The sequence below is a fragment of the Filicampus tigris genome, chromosome 18 (genome assembly GCF_054856515.1).
Source record: "Filicampus tigris isolate MCC_2025a chromosome 18, RoL_Ftig_1.0, whole genome shotgun sequence".
Taxonomy (NCBI): domain Eukaryota; kingdom Metazoa; phylum Chordata; class Actinopteri; order Syngnathiformes; family Syngnathidae; genus Filicampus; species Filicampus tigris.
In genome coordinates this window covers 14,241,191-14,266,367 of record NC_141234.1, presented here as the reverse complement: position 1 = coordinate 14,266,367, position 25,177 = coordinate 14,241,191, and the positions used below count along the sequence as shown (strand labels likewise).

Here is a 25,177-nt window from a genome sequence, read left to right as displayed (position 1 = left end):
TAAAATTTAAAAACATTTTCGTTTATGAAATATAATGAAAACAAAAACGACATTGTCTGATCACAAGACTAAAACGAACACTAATCGTAGCGAAAATACTAATACTTTGTTTTCGTCTTTGTAAGCTTTTGTGATCATTTAAAATGTAAAACACGGTACTGCCGGTTTTACGACAGTTGTACAGCCGTATGGCACCTCGGCGTCTGAAGTGATGTAACGCGTTTACAATTAGGTCTGATGGGTATAAAACAAAAATAAAACAACATTATAATGGCAAAAGTTGAGAGAAAACGACAGGATGCTGGCCACCTCTGCTAAAATCAGCTGCGTCCTTAGTTAAACAGATCACTCAGTTCTATGAAATGAAATTCTGAATACATATAAGACATTCAGTATGTGGTTCAGTTTTTCATGTTTTCTGAAAACAATAAAAAATGACTTAGACATAGATTTAGAATGACTGGGGTAACAACTTTGTAACAAGCGATGGTAGATTAAAAACATGTTACTTTGCAGCTGAGCAATGCGGTGGTTATAGTGGTCGCTGCTCGGGCTCTAATTATAGGCATCCAAATGTATTGACTGGCTTTCTTGTATATTTGCCAGTCAGTGAAGAACGCTGATGAAGGATTTTATTGGATGTCATTTTCTGTTTTGTCCCAGGTGGGAGAAATGGCTATGGTGCCAAACTTTGCAATATTTTCAGTACCAAATTCACCGTGGAAACTGCCTGCAAGGAGTATAGACACAGTTTCAAACAGGTGGGAAAATAGCCTGCATATACAGAAACTGTGACTTCAACGTACAATATAGTTCTGCACATTAAGGAAAGCCTCTCATTAAAAAAAAACACAAAAAACATTGCTATCTGTATTGTTACCTTGTGCTCCACCCAGACTTGGCAGAACAACATGAGCAAGACTTCAGAGCCCAAGATCAAGTTCTTCGATGGAGATGATTTCACTTGTGTGACTTTCCAGCCAGACCTATCTAAGTTTAAAATGGAGAAACTGGATACGGATACAGTAGCTCTTCTAACACGCAGAGCATATGATGTTGCCGGTTCCTGCAAAGGTGTCAAAGTCACGCTGAACGGGAAAAAATTACCTGTAAGTTTCAGGGATTTGCTGTTATATTCTCCAATTGATAGAAGCTAGGGTTGGGCATGGTTTGAATTTGGGCGATTCCGGTTCCTCGATTTGATTCCGGTTCCTAACGATTTTCTATTCAGATTCTTTTTTTTTTTTTTCTCTCTTTTTTTTTCCTATTGGTTGTACTTTGCTCGTGTTTGTCGATTGCTCCTCGCCGTGTGCACACTGTTGGCACTTTGTTTTGGGCGGCTTCCTCCGCGAGACAGATTAGGAATTGAAATGTGGCACTGACATATTAAAACCTAAACAATTCAGGGAGAACCAAAGTGCTAGTTGCGGTTCCACTCGGTTCCCTGTGGCCAACCCTAATAGAGGCTGCTTATGGGTGGGTTATATGTGAAGTTCTAAAAGTTATGAAGCATGGTTGCAAAATTTTGAATTTTCACCCCTGGTTGATACAAAACAAACATCCAAAACATTGTTTTTTAAAAAATCTTTGTTCAATGTCCCAATTCCATCCACAACAGTGAAGATATAAATGTTAATAGTAGTTAATAGTAGAAAATATACACGTCTTAATTGAAAATATACACGTCTTAATCAATGAACAGCTGCCCCCTCCCACTCCCCTCTCCGTGTATGAATACTTCAACTTCTTTCAGACATTTTTATTGGAAAACCTTATTAGGTTGGGGCAGCATGACTCAGTGGTAGAGGGGTCATCTCCCAACCCAGAGGTTGTGAGTTTGATCCCCGGCCATAATATGAGCAAGACACTGAACCCCCGGTTGCCCCTGATGCTTGGTCATCAGTCGGTGAGTGAGGAAAAAGTGTTGAAGTGCTTTGAGTACCTAAGGTGGAAAGGCACTGTATATGTGAAAGCCCATTTACCCATGCGTATATCCTATTCTGTTAGTGACAAAACAATGCCACTATTATGCATTTATAAAATTGTGGGATATAGCAAAGTACAACTATTTAACCCGATGTACCTGTTTTCCCTCTCTCAAGGTTAATGGCTTCCGCAGCTATGTGGATCTGTATGTGAAAGATAAATTGGATGAGACAGGTGTAGCCCTGAAGGTGGTGCATGAGACTGTAAATGAACGATGGGAAGTGTGCCTAACAATGAGTGAGAAGGGATTCCAACAAATCAGCTTTGTCAACAGCATCGCCACGACCAAGGTGAGTATAACAATACTGTATTAGTATCGGTAACTGGAAATACAGGGCAAAGCAACTTTATTTATATAGGACACTTCATACACAATACAACTCAATGATCTTCACACAGCTTAAAGCACAGCCTCTAAAAGCATGTACAACAGAACAACTTAATACATTCGTAAAGCAAAGAGAACAAAAGTAGCTTATTAAAATTACTAAAATAACGTGCATTGACAATATTTATACACATTCACACGCAACAGATTTACAGACATTTAAAAGCAAATGAAAGAAGTAAATTAAAATACTATATACAGTAGTGAAGTTGATTTTAAAAGCAGAATTTAACTTTAAAATGTTAATTTTCAAGAATATGTTGGATGCAATTTGTCACTGATAGTGTAGTGGTACACACGCCTGAGTTGTGTGTGGGCAGCGTGGGGTGGGTGCCCGCTCAGTGACGGTGTCTGTGTGTGTATGCCCTGCGACTGGCTGGCGACCAGTTTGGGGTGTAGTCTGCCTTTTGCCCATAGTCAGCTGGGATAGGCTCCAGCAACTCCCCGCGACCCTGTACAGGATAAGCGATTTGGAAGATGACACATGTTGTATGCAGGCCCACTAGTTGAAACAAGGCATTCTGATTAATGTTGCGTTAGTGGAATATGAGTAATGCAGCAAAACCCACCCATTTTTAGCAATCTCGGGGCAGCCATTTTGTTGCTTCTGTCGACTGAAAATTACATCACAGTTGCTCAGAGCTCAGGTAACGGCAGCTTAGCAGATGTGCAGGACAGCTACAAATACCTTGGTTTATCATGAGGAGGCAGTTCGGAGTGCGGCCACCGCCAACTACCTAAAGAGGTTGAGGCAGATCCTCAATGGTCAGCTGAACGGCAAAATTAAGGTCCAGGCCATTAACACTTATGCCTTGCCAGAAATCAGATACCCTGCTGGCATAATACCCTGGCCACTGGAAGAGATAAATCCACTGATATCAAAACAAGAAAGCTCCTTACAATGCATGGTGGTCTCCACCCCAAGTCCAGCATCCTGAGGCTGTACACAAAGCGGAAAGAGGATGGCCATGGACTAGTGAGTTATCCAGGGCGCGATCCAGGAGGAAACAACAGGCCTCCAAGAATACATCAAGATGATTGCCCCCTGGGATGACCTGCATTGTGAATGCCTCAGGCAACAGAAACCCAGTAAGGAGAAGGAGCCAGGTGGATTGTCATGGAAAGACAAGCATAGCATCATGTACCAATGTCAAATTGAGGAAGTGGCTGACATTGAGAAAACATACCAGCGGCTGGAAAAGGCTTGAATGAAACACAGCACAGAGGCGCTAATCATGGTAGCACAAGAACAGGCCCTAAACACAAGATCAAGAGGCGACAGTCTACCACATCAGACTGGATCCCAGGTGTAGGTACTGGAACATCCACACCAAATATGGATTAGAAGTCCCAAAATCAAAATGGCAGACACCTCCAAACGTGGTTAAGAACTTGTGTTGTTCCGATACCGATACTGGTATCGGGGAGTATCCCGATACCACATTAAAACGCTGGTATCGGTATCTGCGAATACTTACAAATAACGTGCCGATGCCATTTCCCGATGCTGTACTAGTAAAGAACGTTGAATGCAGCGCTTTATATCTTGCTCCCTGCTGCTTTCTCATGTGTGTGTGTGTGGGGGGGGGGGTGATTTGGGAGCGGAAGTTGGTGCGATGGGTCACTAATACTCAAAACAAAGTTTTTTAATAAAGTCCTATAGCTTTTGTCATTAATCCGACACAATCCCTCTCAAAGATGCCTCGTGTATATTATTTCTTATTTGTTCCTGTTTCACAAAAGGTTTTTAAGTCTGACCAAGCCATGATAGCAATGGTTTTACATCCAAGTGAGTATGCAGTTCTTTAGAATTACATGAAAAAAATGCTCATATATATCTTTATTTATTTATTTATTTATTTTCAAAAGTCTGGTATCGGTACAGTATCGGCATCGGCCGATGCCATACAGCTGGGTATTGGAATCGGTATCGGGGCCAAAAGATGACATCGGAACAACACTATTAAGCACAACAAGGCCAAGATCCTGCCTGTGCGACTTCCAGATCCAGACTGACAAACTGATGATAGCCAACCAACCTGGCAAAGTGGTGATGGATAAACATCAGAAGACAGCAGTCATAATAGATATAGCAATCCCGAATGGTGGTAACATCTGGAAAAAGGAACATGAAAAGCTGGAAAAATACCAAGGGCTGAAGGAAGAACTAGAGAAAATGTGGAGAGTAAAGCACCGTGGTGCTACTAGTAATCGCAGCACCGAACCAGAACCCTTAAGCTCCCAGGTCTCTCTGATAGAGGACCCAAGCGTGAAGGAGTTACCGCCCAGAGTGGACAACTAATATGGTGTGTGTGTAACACACATCCATCCATCCATTATCTATACCGCTTATCCTCACAAGGGTCGCGGGCGCGCTGGAGCCTATCCCAGTTGTCATCGGGCAGTAGGCGGGGGACACCCTGAATTGGTTGCCAGCCAATCGCAGAGCACACAGAGACAAACAAACATCCGCACTCACAATCACACTTAGGGGCAATTTAGAGTGTCCAATCAACTTACCATGCATGTTTTTGGAATGTGGGAGGAAACCGGAGTACCCGGAGAAAACCCACGCAGGCACGGGGAGAACATGCAAACTCCACACAGGGAGGCCGGAGCCGGGATCGAACCCACGACCTCCGAACTGTGAGGCGGACGTGATAACCAGTCGACCACCGTGCCAATGTTTGAACAATTAAATCCTAAAATTTAGGATCCCGCTTTTTGATAGTCCACACATGTATTGCTGTAAAGGATGTCCAGTGTAATTGCTGCAGTTGATGCTGCAGTAGATGAATGGGACATTGTCTTAGAAGCAATTGGCTACAGCGCCTCCTACCTTGGTTGGATTTTGATTTAGCTCACCATCAGTTTCCTTGATACCAAGTTTATCAGAATAGGAACCTGGCATGCATGGAACAGGACCAATTAGAAGTAATTAGAAACACAATTTAAATTTAATTTAAGTTAAATATTTTCCATTTAAAATCCTAATGTACGTACATCCAAAGTTCAAGTAGTCATGACAATATTCCTTGATAAATTCATTAGCACTGCACTATAAGTCAATGCACAATGCTTTCCATAATGTGTGCACTCAAAGCCTTAAATGGCAAATATTAGCTGCCACTTAAAATAGTCAAATAGGTAATAGCATAAATGTTAAACCACAGTAATTCAAAATTATTATTGAAAGGAAAATAGAATGGCATCGTGTAGGTATCAAAAAATTACCTCAGGCAGGTCAGAAATTGTTTGTGCTAGCTCCCCACAATTTCTGCCCGAGTCCCTTTCCACAAAATAAAAAATTAGCGGCTAATAGTTAGCATGCTAAGGCAACAATTGAATGAGCTGGCTCACCAGTTCCCTCTTGTTTTGTCTTTTTTCCAGCAGTATGAATGATGTCAACTCAAATGACAAGTTCGTGATAGAAACACCTATCAGTTGATGGAATAGCAGTTAGGTCAGAAATAGGTAAGAATAATGCTTTTAAAGAAGAAAAAACTCACGTACCGGCAACAGATCCGACTAAGACAGCGACGGCCCAAACATTTACTGCCGCATGGCTCGTGCCGTGATTTAAAGGAAATGACATCACCCCGGAAGTGACATCATTCCGGAACGTCTGCCATTTTCCGGAATGATGTCACTTCCTTCCGCTCAAAATGAAATCAGTATTATATTAATACAATAAAGGCAATTTAATTAATTTAATAACACACTACAATAATAACCTATCATATTTTGTGTAATACATTTATTTAGTAAATACAAATATAATCCAGGTTGCATACATATATTTATAGCAGTTTTGTGCCATCCTTGAATGATACTTATTATGCACAATAGCCCTTTGCACTGGGAACATTTATTGCTCATACTCCTTATTGATCATTTTACATGCGTTAAGTGTAAAATAAACTAAAAGATTCTGTAATGTACATTGGTTCAATAAAGATAAACAAAAAAAACATTTGTCTATTTTTTCTCATACATCTGGTAGAAAGTGTGTGGTCATCTGTGGTCCCCCAGTAGCGCTGATGATTTGAGGTTGTGGCCCCTTGTGTTTTTCCAGGGTGGTAGGCATGTGGACTATGTGGTGGATCAAATAGTGACAAAACTTATTGAAGTGGTGAAGAAGAAAAACAAGGCAGGAGTCTCTGTCAAACCTTTCCAGGTGGAGTGATACATTTTAACATAACCATTTCAAAATTCTATTACTTAGTCATGTTACTAACCTTAATGGGCATATCGTTCTTTCATGAATGCTACAGGTTAAGAACCATGTTTGGGTTTTTGTGAATGCACTTATTGAGAATCCAAGCTTTGACTCCCAGACAAAAGAAAACATGACCCTGCAGACAAAAAGCTTTGGTTCCAAATGCCTTTTGTCTGACAAGTTTGTCAAGGCTGTAAGTACAGTTATGAATTGTTTTCAGTGCCTTACATACACATAAAGACACATATCTTTGAGTTTATGTGTGCTCTTTGTCATCCACAGGCAACCAATTGTGGGATTGTTGAAAGTATACTCAACTGGGTGAAGTTCAAAGCTCAGACACAGCTGAATAAAAAGTGCTCATCTGTGAAGCACAGCAAGATTAAAGGCATCCCCAAGCTGGACGATGCCAATGATGCTGGTGTGTTTTGACTGCAGAGTTGTTTAGAGGGGAAGTCAACCCCAAACTTTTTTCTTTACAATAATGTGTTGTTTGTGCCACCACTAGTCTACACACAGCATTCAGATTACCATTTCATTTGTGGAATATGAGTTAAGCAGCAAAATCCACATTTTTTCCACATTTTTATCAATCTCAGGTGGCGGCCATTTTGTCACTTTCTGTCGACTGAAAATGACATCACACTTGCTCAGGTAAGAAGTTACCAATCACGGCTCAGCTTCAGAAAACAGGTGAGCTGTGATTGGTTGTCAGCAACTGTGATGTCATTCTCAGTCGACAGCAAGGCCACCCCCTGAGAGTGATAGAAACTTGGATTTTGCTGCTTAATTTGTATTCCACAAACACAATATTAATCAGAATATTAAGTTTAGACTACCGAGGCTGCATAGAGCATATTATTGTGAAGAGTTTTGGGTGGTTGACTTGATACCCTTAAAAGGTGTAAATCAGGGGTGCCCACACTTTTTCAGCCTGAGAGCTACTTATGACATGGCCGAGTCAAAATGATCTACCGCCCACTAAAAATGCAAAACACATTATTTATAAATACTGTATATTGAGAATTATTTTTATATGTACCGTATATGCTGGTGTACCTTGCATGACTGCATCAATGTATATATAGCACAATACAACAACAAAAACGTTTTACTCTAATGATTTTCACTGAATGGAATCAGCCAGTGGCGCATAGTCCGGACAGTAGCAACTGAGGTCCCAGTCTAAACAGAGTAAAATTTACTCTTGGAAAAGAATATGGTGTCTCAAAAACGAGACACACCACCCAAGAGGGCAAGGAGGAGGGGTCTAACATAGGTGTGATCACCCCTGAATCCCGACTGCCCTACTGCACATAAGAATGGCTAAAATGGAATGATTAATGAATTACAGATATTATGGCAAAAACAAATGGATATAGTGGCTACACAAAAGGATAAATGAAGGTTATGGCTAATAAGGTGCACTAAACAAAGGACAGCGGTACCAAACACAAACATTGACTGACTACATCACCCGCAACCAACACCGTCCACCAGCAACCCAGTCCCTCTTAAACTAATTACCGGTGCCACACCTGAAAGCAATTGGTCACTCTTCCCGGCACTGATTGGCTGGCTGAGCTGGTGACGGGAGCCACCAATCAGGAACAAGCAGGGGGAGAGCTCCCACACACAAAACTTAACGACCACGACTAAATGCGGGCCGTAACATACCCAGTCAAACTGAGTACGCTTCATAAGCACGGTCCTTTCATAAAAACTGTAGAGTTCTTGAATTAACACAGTCATACCATTTTCTTTGTCCAGATCATCTGCTCATATTTCCAGTGCTATGTCCCTTGCACTGCCTCTCAGCGATAAAGCTACCGCTAACGCATGTTTTCTCTTGTCCAAGTTAGTGACCCGTGTCCACATTTCTTTAAATTTTTCCGGTTCTCCTAGGACTTCCCGTTGTCGAAGTCTGAAGGTAATTTGCGTTTGCTAGCAGCAGCCATCCTCTGCTACCATGTTTGTCCATTTATTTGTCAACAGCTTCATACAAACAGCAACGTCACTGCTGCAAAAACTTACTGCACGCTCCACTTCCCTGTCATCACTGTGTTCTTCCTCGCAACACGTGACAACTGCAGCAAATAGCAGAATAAATGGGCCAACAAGTTTAAATTAACATGTCCACAATTATAAGGTTAATGTAACAAATACATCAGCCCCTACTCCACCGCCACCACCTCCCCCAATATTGAATCCACAATTTACTGAAAATTATGCAGAGGTGGGAGTAAGTCACATATGTGCAAGTCACAAGTAAGTCTCGAGCCGCAACCATCATGTCATGAGGTTCAAGTCGAGTCACTTAGATTCCAAGTCTCAAGTCAAGTCATTACCGTGTTTATGGCAAGCAAGTCGCAATAGCAATTTGAATATGACTCGAGTCCCCCATCTTTGCAATTATGGTTGTAGAGTAATGATTATACCGTGCAACTGAACACTATGCTGAGTTTGTTTTATTCTGTTACATATTGCAATAATTGTCCCACTGTAACGTTGAAAAAAAAAAATACAAAATATGGACGTTTTACAGGTTGGCAACTCTCCCAATGTCAGAGTAAATGGTATTTTAATAGTGCATAGTTTGAAATGCTTGTCTTTTTTATACCCATATTCAAGGTGGAAAACACTCCTCAGAATGTACTCTAATCCTCACTGAGGGTGATTCAGCAAAGTCTCTTGCTGTTTCTGGTCTCGGAGTCATTGGGCGTGATCGCTACGGTGTATTTCCACTGAGAGGAAAGATCCTAAATGTACGAGAAGCAACCCACAAACAGGTATGCCTTTAATTGAATCTGTTTCACCTTCAACAAGTACTGTATGTTTGTATATAGATCCTGATTATTAAACATTTTTGGAAGAAGGCACAGTCCTGATGAGCAACCCAGTGTAGAAATAATTCTAAATGCAGAGCTGGGCACTTGACCCTTTTTTGCCACTCCGTCCTCCATCCTCCGTTCGCGACCTGCGTACCCTTCCGGCCTCGTCCCTCCGTCTTGATTCATAAAAATTAACAACCCCCCAGCCCCCCACCCAAGCATATTAAAGCGGTTCCGTCCTCAAGTCCGTCCCCACCCACCAAAAAAAAAAAAAAGCGCATCTGTGTATGACACGCCGCGGGAGAGATGCTGCTAACGGCAGAGGTTTATTTTAAGGGGGCAAATATTGTCGTTTGCCCATTTCCAGAGCTGAGCAGTCCGTCCGGGGCATGAACGGTCCGTCCCGGACGGACGCGCATTTTTGGGACAGAGGACGGGGGGCGACAAGTTTTCAATATTTGTGGCCGTGCTCAGTCACTAGTCACCACAAATCGCGGGGGCCATGCATACGAAGACTTGGAGAATAAGTGTCAGGAATATATCGTCGCTGTCCTGTGAAAAACACTTATCTAAATTTTTTCATTGTTCGTATTTTTACATGAATGGTGTTTATGCATTACAGAAATCGCATTAATGTGAAAATTTAAAAACTTCCCAAAATTGGACATAACGTGTTTTTCTCAGGACAGCGATGATATATTGAATGTTATTTAAATGAGTGGATGGGTCTACTTTCTGCTGGTATTGAGAATTATTTATTTAAATCTATTAATTAATGAACATTTAATATTTACAATGTATTGTCTAATGTTGTTTTATCAACAGATAATGGAAAATGCTGAAATCAATAACATCATCAAAATTGTTGGACTCCAATACAAGAAGAGTTATGAAGACCCAGAGTCCCTGAGGAGTCTGCGCTATGGCAAGATCATGATCATGACGGACCAGGTGGCCTAACGAATGGATGCAGTCTCGGCTGATTAGTGTTGTCACAATACCAAATTTTAAACCTCGATTCGATGCGAGCAAAAAAAAAAAACATTGATACTCCTTACCAAATTCGATACCAATGTGGAAAAAAAATCACATTTTTATTCAACATTTTTGATATTTAATTTTTAAATAGTTAACACTCATCAATCCAGCAATCAAAGATATCTTTGTAACAGTGCAAACAATTGCAATTATAACGTTTTACATTTTTGTACACATTAAATGTAAATAATTGTTCTGAAACACAGTTTCATAGTGAAACGTTTCTAATATAAGAGACTCAGCAACACAAACCTTTTTAAAGTACAAATTAAAAAGGATCAATCATGACACACTCTAAAATTTCTTAAAATATGCTCCAAACCTCAACCAAAATAACAAATATTCAATATACTTAAGGAGAAAACTGAAAGTGCAAAAAGTGATATGTAAACTTCTAACAAGCCAAATTAGAGAGCACCGAGAACACAACGTATGGTCTTATATTGTGTTAGTCATATCTGAATTGTGAAAAAGCACATATTAAAGCTACATTTAGAAATAATGAACTGCAACAAATAAAGTGCAAATCTTATGGTAGTGTTGGCTGGAATTACCTATTTCTTTTTCAGCCTCTCCTTGGAACTCCAAGGAAATTAAACAAAGCAATTTAGGCACAAATCATGATGTCATATTAAACAAACATACTAATTGCTCCAGGAACTTACTTATTCATCTTTTTATTAATCTTTTTATTCATTGTTTGGAAACATTTTCTTTAAAAATTGTAACTTTGATTGCGGAGCAACATTTATTTGGTGATGTACTGCTTCATCTAATCATATGTCATGCAACTTTAAACTTCTCCGTGTTGGCTTGGAGCCATTTTCTGATAATAACACTGCAACATATAACATGTAAAATGGAGACAAATACTTTTTGCTAAAAGTGCCCCAATGGGCATAAAAATAGAAAGAGCTAATCATTAGCTCTAGTGTTACAGATTTTCTCAAGTAGAGTTTAGCATCAAGCACTTATTTGTTGGTGCAACCGGACATGTGCTCACTAGTAACCATACGCAATAGTATTTACCCACCTGTTTCATTTCTTTGTAGAATTTTGGGTGTCTGTCTTTCAGATGTTTGGCCAAATTTGTCGTGGTACTTGACTTGGTGGCTACTGCCTTGTAGCAATGCTCGCAGACCAGCTGGTCAGAGATTATGGGCTTTCCTGACTCGTCATCCTCGTACCCGAAGTACTTCCAGAGAGCACTTTTACATTTTGGATATTCAAGTAAAATGGCTTGTGAAGCATCTCCAGACAATGCTGTTGCCATTTTAGTTTGACAAGTTTTGGTTTTACCAGTTGGAGATGGTCGGAGGCTTGTGGTGAAGGCATTGAAGACTGCAGCTTCTTCTTTGTCTACTTCCTGCATGCTTCTGTACACAGCGACACCATTGCCGTCTGGAAGGAGCGTGCGTTAGTGCAATCAGAATGAGGCTGCGAGACTGAAAAATATTGATAACAAACTAATTGAATATCGGCTTGTATCAATACTAGATTTAGTACAGATTAATATCAAGGTATCTATTTTTTTTTTAAACCCCAATACTGATGCCTTTTACAGTGTTCAATTCACTTACATACCATATTTGAAGTTGTCCTATTTCTTGTCTTTCCTAGGATCAAGATGGGTCCCATATAAAAGGTCTGCTCATCAACTTCTTTCATCACAATTGGCCATCCTTGTTGAAACACACATTCCTGGAGGAATTTATCACGCCCCTTGTCAAAGTAAGACACATAGGATGTTTTTTAATTGTTGTCTCAATGTGTCTATTCATTCTAATATTGTATTAATGTTAAAAAGCATTCTTATGAACATGTTTAGACAATTTACTGTGCAGGTTTTCATATTTGGAAGGCCAAAATAAGACCAAATCCCACACAAAAGAATCTGTAAATAACATTTCTAGACACTTTCCTTAGTGGCTTTTCCAACCAGACTTTGTATTTTGACAGATTTTATTTTTGGGGAAATCCTGTCACATTGCTAACAAATGGTAAATTGAATCAACAATTTGTTTACTCTCTGGAAAATAATGCAGCAATGTAAGATGGGTTGATGAAATAATATGACTGTATACTTTTGCAAACCTTTCTCAGAAACGCACAATGTTAAAAATTGTCACATCAATTATGTTGAAAAGCGTGACCCCATCTTGAAAGTACCTGTGAAGCCAGTTAACCTTTGACAAAAAACCCAAAGTTTTTTATGATAATATGTGACTATAGTTACTACCGGTATTGCTGATGGCCCAATTGTATTTTCTGAAGGTTTCCAAGAATAAGCAAGAGCTGGCCTTTTACAGCATTCCAGAGTTTGACGAGTGGAAGAAACACACGGAAAACTATAAAACCTGGCATGTAAAGTACTACAAAGGTTTGCTGTTCACACAGTCATTTTACACAGTACACCAAAAATGATAATCTACATTAAAATTTATAGTTAGCGGTACATTGATGTATTGATTATTGTTATTTCCTTATGATCATGGTAAATGTATTTTATAGGTTTGGGTACAAGTACAAGCAAAGAGGCTAAAGAATATTTTGCCGAAATGGAGAAGCATCGCATCACGTTTCGATACAATGGTGCTGAAGACGATGCTGCCATCACTTTGGTGAGTTCAAGATAACTCCTCTTTTGGAGTAAATTGATTTAAAAAAAAATCACACTGAGTGCCAATAACTGTCATTTACAGAAGAAGAATGTGTTTACTCTTAAGTGGATATGAGTTAGTGGTTTGCAGTACTAATCATTCTGTCACTCCAAAAAAAGAAACGTTTATAAACAGTAAAACAGAGCCAGGCAAATTCCTTATTTGGACAAAGCACTTCTACAATGAAATTTAGATTTAGCATAGTCTGCCAACCTTTGTAATTGCTTTTCCTCCTACACTCTTTCACATAGCACTGTGAACATTTTGAAAAATATGCATCTCCCTTCGTGGATATTTCTTGTTTTCCTCACTAATTTGCCCCAGGGTGGCGCACATACTAAGCCCTAAAATTCCGTTTGACACACCACACGACTCACCTGATAAGTTGCATTGACTTGAATATTCTCACAATTTCAATTAAATGTGCTCCACTAACCATACATGCTAAGATTTGAAGGTTATGCAGATTAATTTTGACTATATTGGCATTCGATGTTGGTACATAGAATTAGAGGAGTGACATATTATAACGTCTGCCAAGTTTGCGCTATATCTACTGAAAATTATGGCCGCCATCGCTCCCCATGAGAGTGATGAAGGACTTAATTCTTATTAAACTAATGATATATTAATCAGAATGTGGCTTGTTTAGACACATCAAACATATTATTGCAAATAATTTTTTTGTCTTGAGTTCCACTTTAAATTCACATTGGGGCATGTTCTCCTGTGTACCTAAGGCAGAAATGGCACGCAGCTGCGCACACTTTGGTCTGCGCAGATCCTCCCATCGACTCAAGTATATTATTTACGCATCATCCTGGAGGGCAATCCCTGTCAAATCTGGCCGCCCGCGCATTCTCCCAAAGTCGTAAGCACCTTTTTGCTCACCCCAGAGCAAGGTTGCCACAAAATGTAAAGGTTGCCATTATGATCTTAATTTGTCCTCTTTTTTTTTCCATTTCACTCAGAATGACAAGAACGATTTTAAGAATCTCTTGAAGCTAGCAAATTGTGGGTGCTTCAGATTCCTCCGCATTCCAAAAGCATGCAGATTAAACATTCACCGGACAGAAAATGCATCCATATATTGTATTTATTTCATTTGTTTTGTTTATATATATATATATATATATATATATATATATATATATATATATATATATATATATATATATATATATATGTAATATATGCGATATGTAAAAAGCTCACGATACTGTATAAAAGCTCAAGATATTGTAAAAAAAAAAAAAATTTGCTCATAAAAAAAAACAACAATATTCTGTTTTTGTACATAATAACAGCATTCACAAAGAAATAGGCTTGACCAGTCATGCGCTATCCCAACTGTCTTCATGTATATATATCTGTTACTGACTCCCACATTTTTTTATTGATTCTTTTAGTGTTTCTTAAAGCAAGATAGTTGCCGTTTGAAATTACTTTAGGTTTGTGTCATGTCTGTGATCTGCTTTTTTTCTCCTAATTAAACAACTGAATTAACATCCTTCAAGACTGGTAATGCTGTAATTTTTGCCAGGGGTAGTACTAATTACACTCATATGGTACTCTTTAGTATACTTGATTCCCTTGAATGACACAATATACATGTTTGATTTTATTATTTTGATGATGGTGATTGTTATTATTATTATTAAAATCTTAAAGTATTCAAGTCTTCCCCGTACAACTTAAAAATGTTGGTTGTTTTTGTTTTAGGCCTTCAGTAAGAAGAAAACAGATGACAGGAAGGAGTGGCTCACCAACTTCATGGAGGACAGACGGCAAAGAAGAATTCATGGTCTCCCTGAGGTTAGTGAATTCAATAGAATTTATAGGTTAAGATTTTTTATGACATACTGTACTTCTGAGGCACACCACACATTGCATTTTGCGTCTAAACTCAACTTGAACTGGACCATTGCAAATAAATGACAGTTGGCTATAGGATCACACCCGCTCATAAGACGATTTGATTCATGGACGTCCTGTGATGTTAAATGGTGAGCCTATAGGCTTTTGAAGTTGCACATCCAGTATATTGTGTTTTATCACTTTTATTAAGCCATCAAAAGATTAACAGCCAAAGAAGAAACGGGTTTCAACAGAGAGAGGAGGAGCAAATGAGTGGGAATAAAATAGATGAGTGGTGATAAATCGAGTGGCTCAGCTCGCTCACATGTACATGCATGTAACCTCCGTACATTGCACACATACATTTTGACAACAGTCACAACTGGTCAGCTCTGTTTGACTTAGAATATCTTGCGTCTATCAGAGCTGGGCAGAACGGTCCGTCCCGGACGAATACCCATTTTTGGGGCGGAGGATGGGGGTGACACATTTGAAAAAAACAGGTGGACTAAGCAAGGGCGGAGGTAGATTTTAGTCCGGCCCACTTATTGGCACTCATGCGGGTGCAAGGTCGCGAGGCGGCCAAGTTCATCTCAACCTCCTCGCCGAAAAGCTTCTTTAGGCTTCTTTACACTCCCGCGACAACTACCGCATTGCATCACATGACCGACGCATTGTGCTGTGAGTAATGTTGGCGAGATGTCACACATACATGCATGCGCACACGTCAGAAATATGTCAGAATACAGCTCAGCGCGCATTCTTTCTTGTGATCGGTCCGTTATGTCACATGTTGTGATGACGTACAGTTTCCCCCGGCTCGGCCCGGCTATTTATTTGTTGCCACTGAGGAGAGGATCCACCACGCAGCTCATTGCTGTTGCGAAGCAAACTAGTTTGGCAGCGGCGTGGGTGTTATGTCACATATGTGTAGGGTTGGGCACGGAGAATCGGGAATCGAGTGGAACCGGGACCATCATTATGGTTCTCCCGGAACCGTTCGGGTTTTGGAATGTCGGTGCTAAGTTTCGATTCCTAGTTAGCCGCGTGGAAGAAGCACGAACGGAGTATGACCAATTAAAAAAATAAATAAATAAAATAAAAAGTGTGCACACGGCGCCAGCCCCATGCTCCTGCCACCGAAGCTGCGTCTCAAATAGCATGGTAGCTCGCCCACACTCGAGCTGCAGTGCTCCTCTCGGTCAGCCCCTCCACGCACTTCGTGCCGGCCAGTAAGCCTGGGCCGTGGCCACAGCGACTTTAGGCCTGCGCTGGGCATTTCCCACGGATCTTCACAGCTGCGGCGGCCGCTGGGACACCGCAGTGACAGCAGTCGTCCTTTGCGGGGTTGGTGATCCTGCCCGGGCCGGGCCGGCTGGCTCATTCGGCCGACGCCCTGCCATAGAACTGACGCGATGCGACACAAAGTCAGAATCTGCTAAGTACGTCTAATGCCAACATTGAGCCAACAAGTTCGACACACAAATGCACATATTCAGCTAATATTTAGCTTATAGCATACACAGCTGCAGCATATACAGTACATACATACTGTAAATATACACATAGAGCATGGTTAAATAGACTGCTTGGATTAGATAGACTTTCCTTGCTTGCCCTTAAAATGCAGCATTGTGTTTGTCATGGATATTTTCTTTCAAAAGAAAGACAAGGTTAGCCAATCAATTGGTGTTCAGTAGCATGCTTTCAGTAACAGCTGCATGATTGTATTGTCTTGAACTTCTCAAAAATAAAGCTCTTGTGACAAATAATGCTAAATAATAATGCAAAAATATTAAAATAAATATACTGGTTAAAACAGCCCATTGAGTAATTAATGGTAAAGTTCACAAACAGTAAAAAGTTCATAAATTTAAATAACATAGAAGTTCATGTGATTTGTCCAAAAATAACGAGATTTGTTAGGAACCGGAATCGAATCAAAGAACCGGACTCGGAACCGGAATCATCCAAATTCAAACGATGCCCAACCCTATGTATGTGTGTGTAAAGAAGCTACACGTACACACACCACCTTCGCCGCCACCTTCCGGATCGTTTTCGCAATACAATTAAATACATCGTCTAGTCATCTAGGTCCCTTTGTTGTAGCAGGCACGATATCCATTGTTGTCGCTGTCTTTTTGAAATGACGCCCCCCGACTTGGAATGAAACTGTAACACATTTTCTTTGCCGCAGTTACGTGTTTGCGGATGACACGAGCATGTCGAGTTCATCAAGGTCGAGTTCATCAAGGTCGAGTTCATCAAGGTCGAGTTCATGCACTTCTTCTGGCGTCTTCTGTACTTAAACAACCGACAGCAGTACATACAGTGTTTTGTTGCGTCTTCATTGAAGTTGAACAACCTCCGCTCTTAATTCACCTCTCTCTCTTTCTTCTTCACTCCGGAAATGCGCAAAACAAACCAACCCCAAAAGGAACAAATACTTAAGCAGGCTAAAAAAAAAAATATATATATATATATATATACTCACAACACAATATTGCAGCGTGTTAGAAAAATAATAAATACAAAATAATATATCATCATCCAAACCGCTTATCCTATACAGGGTCGCGGGGAGTTGCTGGAGCCTATCCCAGCCGTCAATGGGCGAAGGCAGACTACACCCCGAACTGGTCGCCAGCCAGTCGCAGGGCACGCATAGACACTGTCACTGAGCGGGAATCGATCCCACGCTGCCCGCACACAACTCAGGCGTGTGTACCACTACACTATCAGCGGACACAAAATAATATATGCAATACCAAAATGAATATACAAAAATGAAAATATAAATTGGAAACGAAGTCATAATGTTACACTTACACTGGAAGCCCTGGCGGGATTGCTGTGCGCTGTGCACGGAGGGGAGAAGAAAAGCAAGGAGAAGAAGAATGAGATGACGAAGAAGGAACGCTGGGAGAGCTTTTTCTTGGTAAAAGACGACGACTGGCAAAACCAAACAAAAAAGGTTTCGACATCGCAATCAAGTGGCTGACACTCCCCTCTGTGTGGACCGAGCGTGTGTAGTGCGCAGCTTTCGTTCCTGTCGGGGCTCCCAAAGGAAGTAAGTACGCGCAGTTGGCTAACTACTAGTGGCGCGTTTGAAGCGTGTCCACAGCGGGTTTGTATAGTAAATTTGCCAGCTAGTGGGCTTTAAATAAACCTCTGCCATTAGCATCTCTTCCGCGGCGCGTCATGCACAGACGCGTTTTTTCTCGCGGACGGAGGACGTGCCCAGCTGTGGCGTCTCTAATCCAAGAAGGCTTCATCAGTTCATGCCACAAGGCTTGGTTAGAACAGACCAACCTGAGTAGCTGTGGAAAACTGAACTACTGTATTTTCCGGACTAGAAGCCTCTACTTTTTTCCTAGGTTTTGAACCATGCAGTTTATATAAAGGTGCGGCTATTCTGTGGACTTTTCTTCCATCACTAGGGGGCGCTCTAACCGGAATTAGAATCAAACCTAAGAAAAAATCAATGAAAAAAAGAATACGCTACTTTTTCTTTATCACTTTTATTAAACCATGGACGACAAATTACAAACAGTTAATTATTTTCAAACCCTCACCCCTCCGTCATGGAACTTGTGATGTATTGAAGACACTAGGGCTGCTCGATTAAGCAATTTTGAACCGAAACCGAATTTTCAGGATAAAACGATGTAAAAAACGCTCAAATCGGCATGTTCGATTTTTTTATCTTTGGTGTATCCTCTGCATTTCCGCTTCCTCCCACAAGCGCGCAGTCCGGAAAAACTACAACAACACCGGTGCGATTGTGCTATTTGCTCAGGCAAGTGTGCGTTTAGTTAATAAATCGGGCAAATATAGATCTATAGTGTAGTGTGTGCCCCGCATGTACAATACAACCCGTGAGCAAGTAACTCAACGTCTGAAAGGCGTTTCTCCTCTACAACGGACCTCTGGCCATGACTATGCATTCTTATGCATACTTAAGCTTGACAGTGCATTGTATTATTGAGTGACAGTTTTGCACTAATCATTGATTTATGTTTAAGTAAGACCAGGGAGATAGGTGAAAGGCTAGTCACTAGCTGGTTGGCAAATTGACTTGCTGACAGGCTGTTTGGTTTACAGACTTCTCTCATGTTGATGATTTCGTTTCAGATGGTATATGCACTTTCTTCTTTCATTATTGGTTTAATTAAGAACAGATCTGAAATCTATTGTGTAAGTAAAATGCTGTTAAACCCAATGGATTGTTCTGTGTGTATTAAGTTAAATTGACTGTCATTTTGAGTGGAAAAAAAAGCAAAATTAAGTTTAAATAAAAGACATTCAAAATACTTCATTTTTCATTATTTTTTATTTTACAAAGAAATCGTAATCGTAAAATCGGGTTTGAGAGAAAATAATCGGCATTTTCTTGTTAGGCAAAATCGAACAGCCCTAGAAGACACCATTAACAGCATGTGACTGCAGGTGGAGGAGTTGAACAGGCAAGGGCGCTATGCATTAGGTTAAGCACTAGGCATTGCATTGGGTGGTATGCGGAAGTAGAGCAATAAAAGGTGGACATTAACTGACAAACTGGAGTGTGTTCAGTTATTAAATGTGGGTCAAAATCCAACAGAACCCACACGAAGAAGTTCATATGATACAAGCTTTAAGTTTAAGGCGAGAGTGCTGGGCAATCCGTCCCAGCGACTGAATGGCCCATTTTGTGGATGGACCGACGGAGGACGAGAAGTCTTTTAAAAAGGACGGACTAAGCAAGGACGGAAGTGGGTTTTCGTCTGTTCGACTTTTTGTCCTTAACCGGGTCAAGTACAGACTGAAGGTGTTGTGCTCTTTTAAAAAGCAAGCCCACTGCATGTTCTCTTCTACGGAGCTGCCTTCATTTATTGCCCGCAGAACGCTTTTCATGCGTTCCCAGTAGTCACATTGCACATGCATATTCTGCCCTCTAGTGGTTCAACACATAATGCCACAGGAGTTAGCCATTTCACTGACTGACATAACACGCCCAGCCTGTCATGTGTGTGTAATCCAGGATAGCAATTTTGTTTTGTTAACTAACTGTTAACATTTAGTACCTTATCCCTTTGCATGCCAAGTATGTCCTTGTGTGGGACATCTTTAGAACGTATAAATCTCTACCAGCATATACATTTAAACGACCCGGAAGTGGAAGTCTTAATAACCTTGCCTTGTTTTGCAATAATTATTTTATAAAAAATGAAAACTTCTTGCGTTAAAACTAGGGATGTGCGCGACTAGTCGTTTAACCGTTTAACCGCCTACGATTTATTAAACGTTTAGTATTTTACTAGTCGGTTAGACGCTGCATTAAGTATCACGCATCTTGTTCCTCACGCCTCAGCCTCTGTAAACAAGCTGAGCACCAAGAGAGAGATTTGAGAGGACATCTCCGCAGCTGTGTGCTTCATGCGCCTTGGAGGAATTACACACAGCTGAAACCTTGGCTGCTCTCCTGCGTAGTGTGATGGGTACGTGACACTAGAAAATAAAGTCGTCGCCTGTGTGCATGATAATGCACCTAACATATGGCGGATGAGACCCTGCTGGACTGGAAGTCGGTGTCATTACTCATTACATTATTCATAATAAATGCCATGCATTGCATTGGCAAATGTATCATAAATATATTTCTCTTTCAATTGTTCACTTTTATCCAGTCAGTTGTTGTTACATTAATAGAATTTAAATTCACAAACTGTCCTGAATGTTTGGACTGAAATAGCCCCTACTGTAAATACACAAATCATTTGCATTTTAAACTTTGAGTTCAATATGTATTAAATTTCAAGTTTTCTTTCTTATAGACTAGTTGACTAGTCGCAAATAAAATTTGAGACTAGTCGGCGGGCAAATTAGTCGAAATTCCCATCCCTAGTTAAAACGTAAACGTTTTGCAATAAAACGCAATATTATTGCGTTATTACGCAATCTTAAATATTCTCCTGATGTCGCCTGGTTTGCTCCACTCAACATCAGCATCATCTTCATCACATCACGACAGTCTTGTGTTGCCGGTAATGATCTTTTAATAATGTTTATTAGTGCACAGAGGGGTTTTTTTTGGGGGGGGGTGGAGGGGCGACAGAATGCAAGGACGGAAGCGCTTTAAAAGGTCGAGGACGGACGGGGTCGAGGACGATAATTATTATTAATAAGGACAGAGGGACGAGGACGGAAAGGTAACCAGGTCGAGGACGGAGGATGGACCGTCAAAAAAGGGTCAAGTGCCCAGCTCTCGAAGGCCATCGATCTTGCTATCCAAGAAGGAAACCACGCTACTGCATGCAAACTTAGAGTCAATGATTCTATGGTGAGACGTTGGAGGCGGCAGCGGGAAGTGAAATGAAGATAAGTACTGGTTATTTTATCTTGGTTCTGTTCCGTTTTAATCAGCAAAGTTGCTGCCGTGTTACATTAACAGTTCAAAATCGTTCTGTAAATGAGGTAGATATCTCATTTTTAAACATAGAAGAAGACAACTTCATGGGTTTCAGCGAAGATGATTAAAGTGACTTGTGATTATTTGTTTTTGAAATAGAGTGGATGCGGCTTATATAAAGGTGCGGCTTATAGTCCAGAAAATACAATATTAATTCTCCATTAATATTAATATAATCCGCGCCCCACCTCCAGAAATGGTATCGTTTATTTGGATGCGAACGACCATCGTTAAATGCCTGGCAGAGGGTCCTTTGTTGGTCAATAAGGCCTTGTCTACATGTAGCTGGGGTTTTTTAACAACCTTATATCCTCCCCCCCGCCTGCGTTGGAATACACATAAAAAAACGCATCCACACGAAACCGCGGAACTGCGTTTTCAAACGCACGCCAAGCCTCTAGGCGACAGTGGTTAGCCAAATACTGTCCATTCAGAAGGAACTTCTGTCCTTTGATGTCACTTCTACGAAACCAAAAACACAGCGCCAAACGCGTTCGGGAGGACCGACAAGAGGTCAGAATTACTTTTAAACCTTTCAAAGAGAAGCAGTGGTTGGCTGCGGACAAATGAGTAAGCAAAAAGCTCCTCGAGAATGGCTATAACCAATGCAGCGCCGCGGGAATCCATGTTGACTCGCATGAAAACACAAGTCGCGCAATGACAAAACATTATTGTCACACTGTGACGACATTAATACCCGGGTGTAACCGTCCACAGCAAAATGCGGATCTCGAGACATCCGGAGGTATCCACAAATCTCCACTGCGGCTGGAGTTTTGTGTTTTCACAGAAAAAACTCCAGGGACGGATGATAGGGCTAACCGCAGGCTTATATCCGGCGTTTTCAAAAACCCCGGCGACGTGTAGACAGGGCCTAAGTCGTTGGGTGGAAACTCCCTCATTGATATTACATTCACTTGTAAAAAAGGCAGGTAGCTACCTCTGCTGTCATGGGAACTGTGTTTTTGTTGTTTGGCGAAGGCAAAATCATTGAGTTACTTGGGAATGTTTGAAAGGACGGACGGCATTGTGAATGGCGATAGGTGGTGTTGTAAGCCGACTACTCTGTTTTGAGATGGTCTTTTCCCGTTCACGTAGATGATCTATTTTGTCTGTCAAGAATATGTACATTTTTGTCCTCAAAAAGTGCTCCTCTGTTTGGTGCAGGTATACAGCTGAGTCTTGACCTCAAGAGTTATCATGCCTGTGTTTTGCCATGCGCTTGTTCAGTGGTTGGTTGGTTTTTCAAATATCAATCAATCAATCACATTTTATTTATATAGCACTTTTCATACATAAAAATGCAACTCAAAGTGCTTTAAAACATTCAAAGCAAAACATAGAATTATCTTCAATCAAAAGAAAAGATAAATTATTTAAAAGTTGTTGAAAGCCAAACTAAAAAGGTGTGTCTTGAGCTTCCTCTTAAAAATATCAACAGCCTCTGCAGACCTGACATCCTCTGGCAGGCTATTCCAAAGGTGAGGACCAAAATGGCTGAATGCAGCCTCGCCATGCATTTTGGTCCTCACCCTTGGCATAAATAAAAGGCCGGCGCCAGAGGACCTCAGGATCCGCGAGGGCTGGTATGATAAAAGCAAATCAGATAAATAAGATGGCCCAAGACCATTAACACATTTATAAACTAATAAAAGTACTTTAAAATCGATCCTGAAACACACAGGGAGCCAATGCAGCAATTTCAAAACTGGCGTAATGTGCTCCCGCCCTCTGGTTCTCGTCAGCACCCGAGCGGCTGAATTCTGCAGTAGTTGCAGTGGTGAAATGCTCTTTTTCGGGAGGCCAGAGAGCAGGGCATTACAGTAATCTAAACGACAGGAAATAAAGGCATGCATCAGCACTTCCGTGTTAGCCTGAGAGAGAAACGGGCGGACTCTGGCGATATTCTTAAGGTGATAAAAACCAATCTTGGTTACATTTTTAATATGAGGAATAAAACTGAGCTCAGAGTCAAAAATGACGCCAAGGTTCTTCACACAGTGTGAGGGATTAAAAATGTGTAGTTTTGGTAAAAGCTTCTCTCTCTGACCTTCGGGACCGATAACTAAAACCTCAGTCTTGTCCTCATTGAGCTGTAGGAAATTATCTGCCATCCATGACTTGATATCTAAAATGCAATTTAAAAGGGTATCAATGGGTCCTGTGTCATCAGGAGACACGGCAATATACAGCTGCGTGTCATCAGCATAGCTGTGAAAGCTGATGCCGTGTCCCCTGATGACATCCCCGAGGGGAAGCATATAAAGATTAAAAAGTAAGGGGCCTAAAATCGAACCTTGAGGAACCCCACATTTAATTTCATGAGTTTTAGAGGAACAAGTATCCATACTTACAAAGAAATATCGGTCTGTGAGATAGGAATAAAACCAGTCAAAAACAGTACCAGAGATGCCCACTAGATTTTTAAGTCTATTTAATAAAATTTGGTGATCTACTGTATCAAAAGCAGCGCTTAGATCCAGTAGCACCAAGACTGTGAGTTTTCTCACGTCTGCAGTGCACCTAATATCATTTAAAATCCTTAAAAGAGCAGTCTCCGTACTGTGGTTCATCCTAAAACCAGATTGATATTTCTCCAAAATATTATTTGTATTTAAAAAATGATTCAACTGGATGAAAACCAGTTTTTCTAAAATCTTACTTAAAAACGGTAAGTTGGATACGGGTCTGTAGTTATTAAAAACGCTCGGGTCAGAACCGCTCTTCTTCAGAAGGGGCTTCACCACCGCCGTTTTAAAGGCAGCGGGGAAGACGCCTGTCTGAAGAGAGCAATTGACTATATTTAAAATTTGTTCTTCAAAAAATCCATAAAATGTCTTAAAAAGAAATGTGGGAATTGGATCCAAAAGGCAGGTTGTTGGGTTTACCTGGGAGAAAACTCGAACAAGTGTCCTTGCATCAACCAGGGCAAAACTTTCCAGTGTTTCCTCATGTAAATATGATTGTCCGGGTTTATTAAAACTTGTGTTTTGACGGGCTAAAAGACTGGATCTTATGTCATCGATTTTACTTCTGAAGTGGTCTGCAAAGTCCTCACAGAGAGCATCTGTTGGTCTCTGTGGGGACTTATTAAAATCAGAACTAGTTAAAAGTTCAAAGGTGGAGAAGAGAACCCTGGGGTTGTTTTTATTGACTGTAATGAGGTTTGAGAAATAGGAAGATCTTGCCAGTTTTACTGTTTTATTGTAAGATTTCAGTTGTTCGCATAAAATTTCATAGTGTACTGTAAGTTTACTTTTTCTCCACCTCCTCTCTGCACTCCTGCATTTTCTCTTTGATATTTTGATAGCATTGTTTCTCCACGGGGGTACAGTCTTTGTTTTTGTTGTTTTAATTAAAAGTGGAGCTACTGAATCTAATGATGATTTAAGATGTAGGTTAAAATTGTCAACAATAAGATCACAGGGTGCAGGTAAAATGTCAGCAGGAGTGTTTTTTAAGATCTCGATAAAATTTGCTGCCACCTCAGAAGATAGGTAGCGTTTCTTCACTGTTCTGACCGGGACTGCTAGACGGTTAAAACTGGCGATGTTAAAATAGACACAGTAGTGGTCTGACACTGCCAAGTCAACAACAGAGGACACACCAGCAGACAAGCCATAGGTTATAACCAAATCCAGGGTGTGTCCTCTGTTGTGAGTTGGCTGCAAGACGTGCTGTTTAAAATCCAAGCAGTTTAAAAGGTTTGAAAAATCTCTGGATAGTGGGTCCGAGATGTTGTCCATG

The 25,177-nt window shown here is 40.7% G+C and overlaps 1 protein-coding gene across 1 annotated transcript in view; it reads left to right on the top strand.

Moving 5' to 3' along the window:
* Positions 1-25,177, top strand: part of top2b (DNA topoisomerase II beta) — an 83,233-nt gene that overhangs the window by 8,582 nt on the left and 49,474 nt on the right. The window contains exons 6-17 of the mRNA XM_086013910.1: positions 664-761; positions 897-1,109; positions 2,103-2,276; positions 6,450-6,551; positions 6,649-6,786; positions 6,876-7,014; positions 9,225-9,382; positions 10,250-10,375; positions 12,083-12,193; positions 12,737-12,842; positions 12,974-13,083; positions 14,845-14,937. Of these exons, the coding sequence (XP_085870036.1) occupies positions 664-761; positions 897-1,109; positions 2,103-2,276; positions 6,450-6,551; positions 6,649-6,786; positions 6,876-7,014; positions 9,225-9,382; positions 10,250-10,375; positions 12,083-12,193; positions 12,737-12,842; positions 12,974-13,083; positions 14,845-14,937 (1,568 nt within the window). The remainder of the gene's footprint in view (positions 1-663; positions 762-896; positions 1,110-2,102; positions 2,277-6,449; positions 6,552-6,648; positions 6,787-6,875; positions 7,015-9,224; positions 9,383-10,249; positions 10,376-12,082; positions 12,194-12,736; positions 12,843-12,973; positions 13,084-14,844; positions 14,938-25,177) is intronic.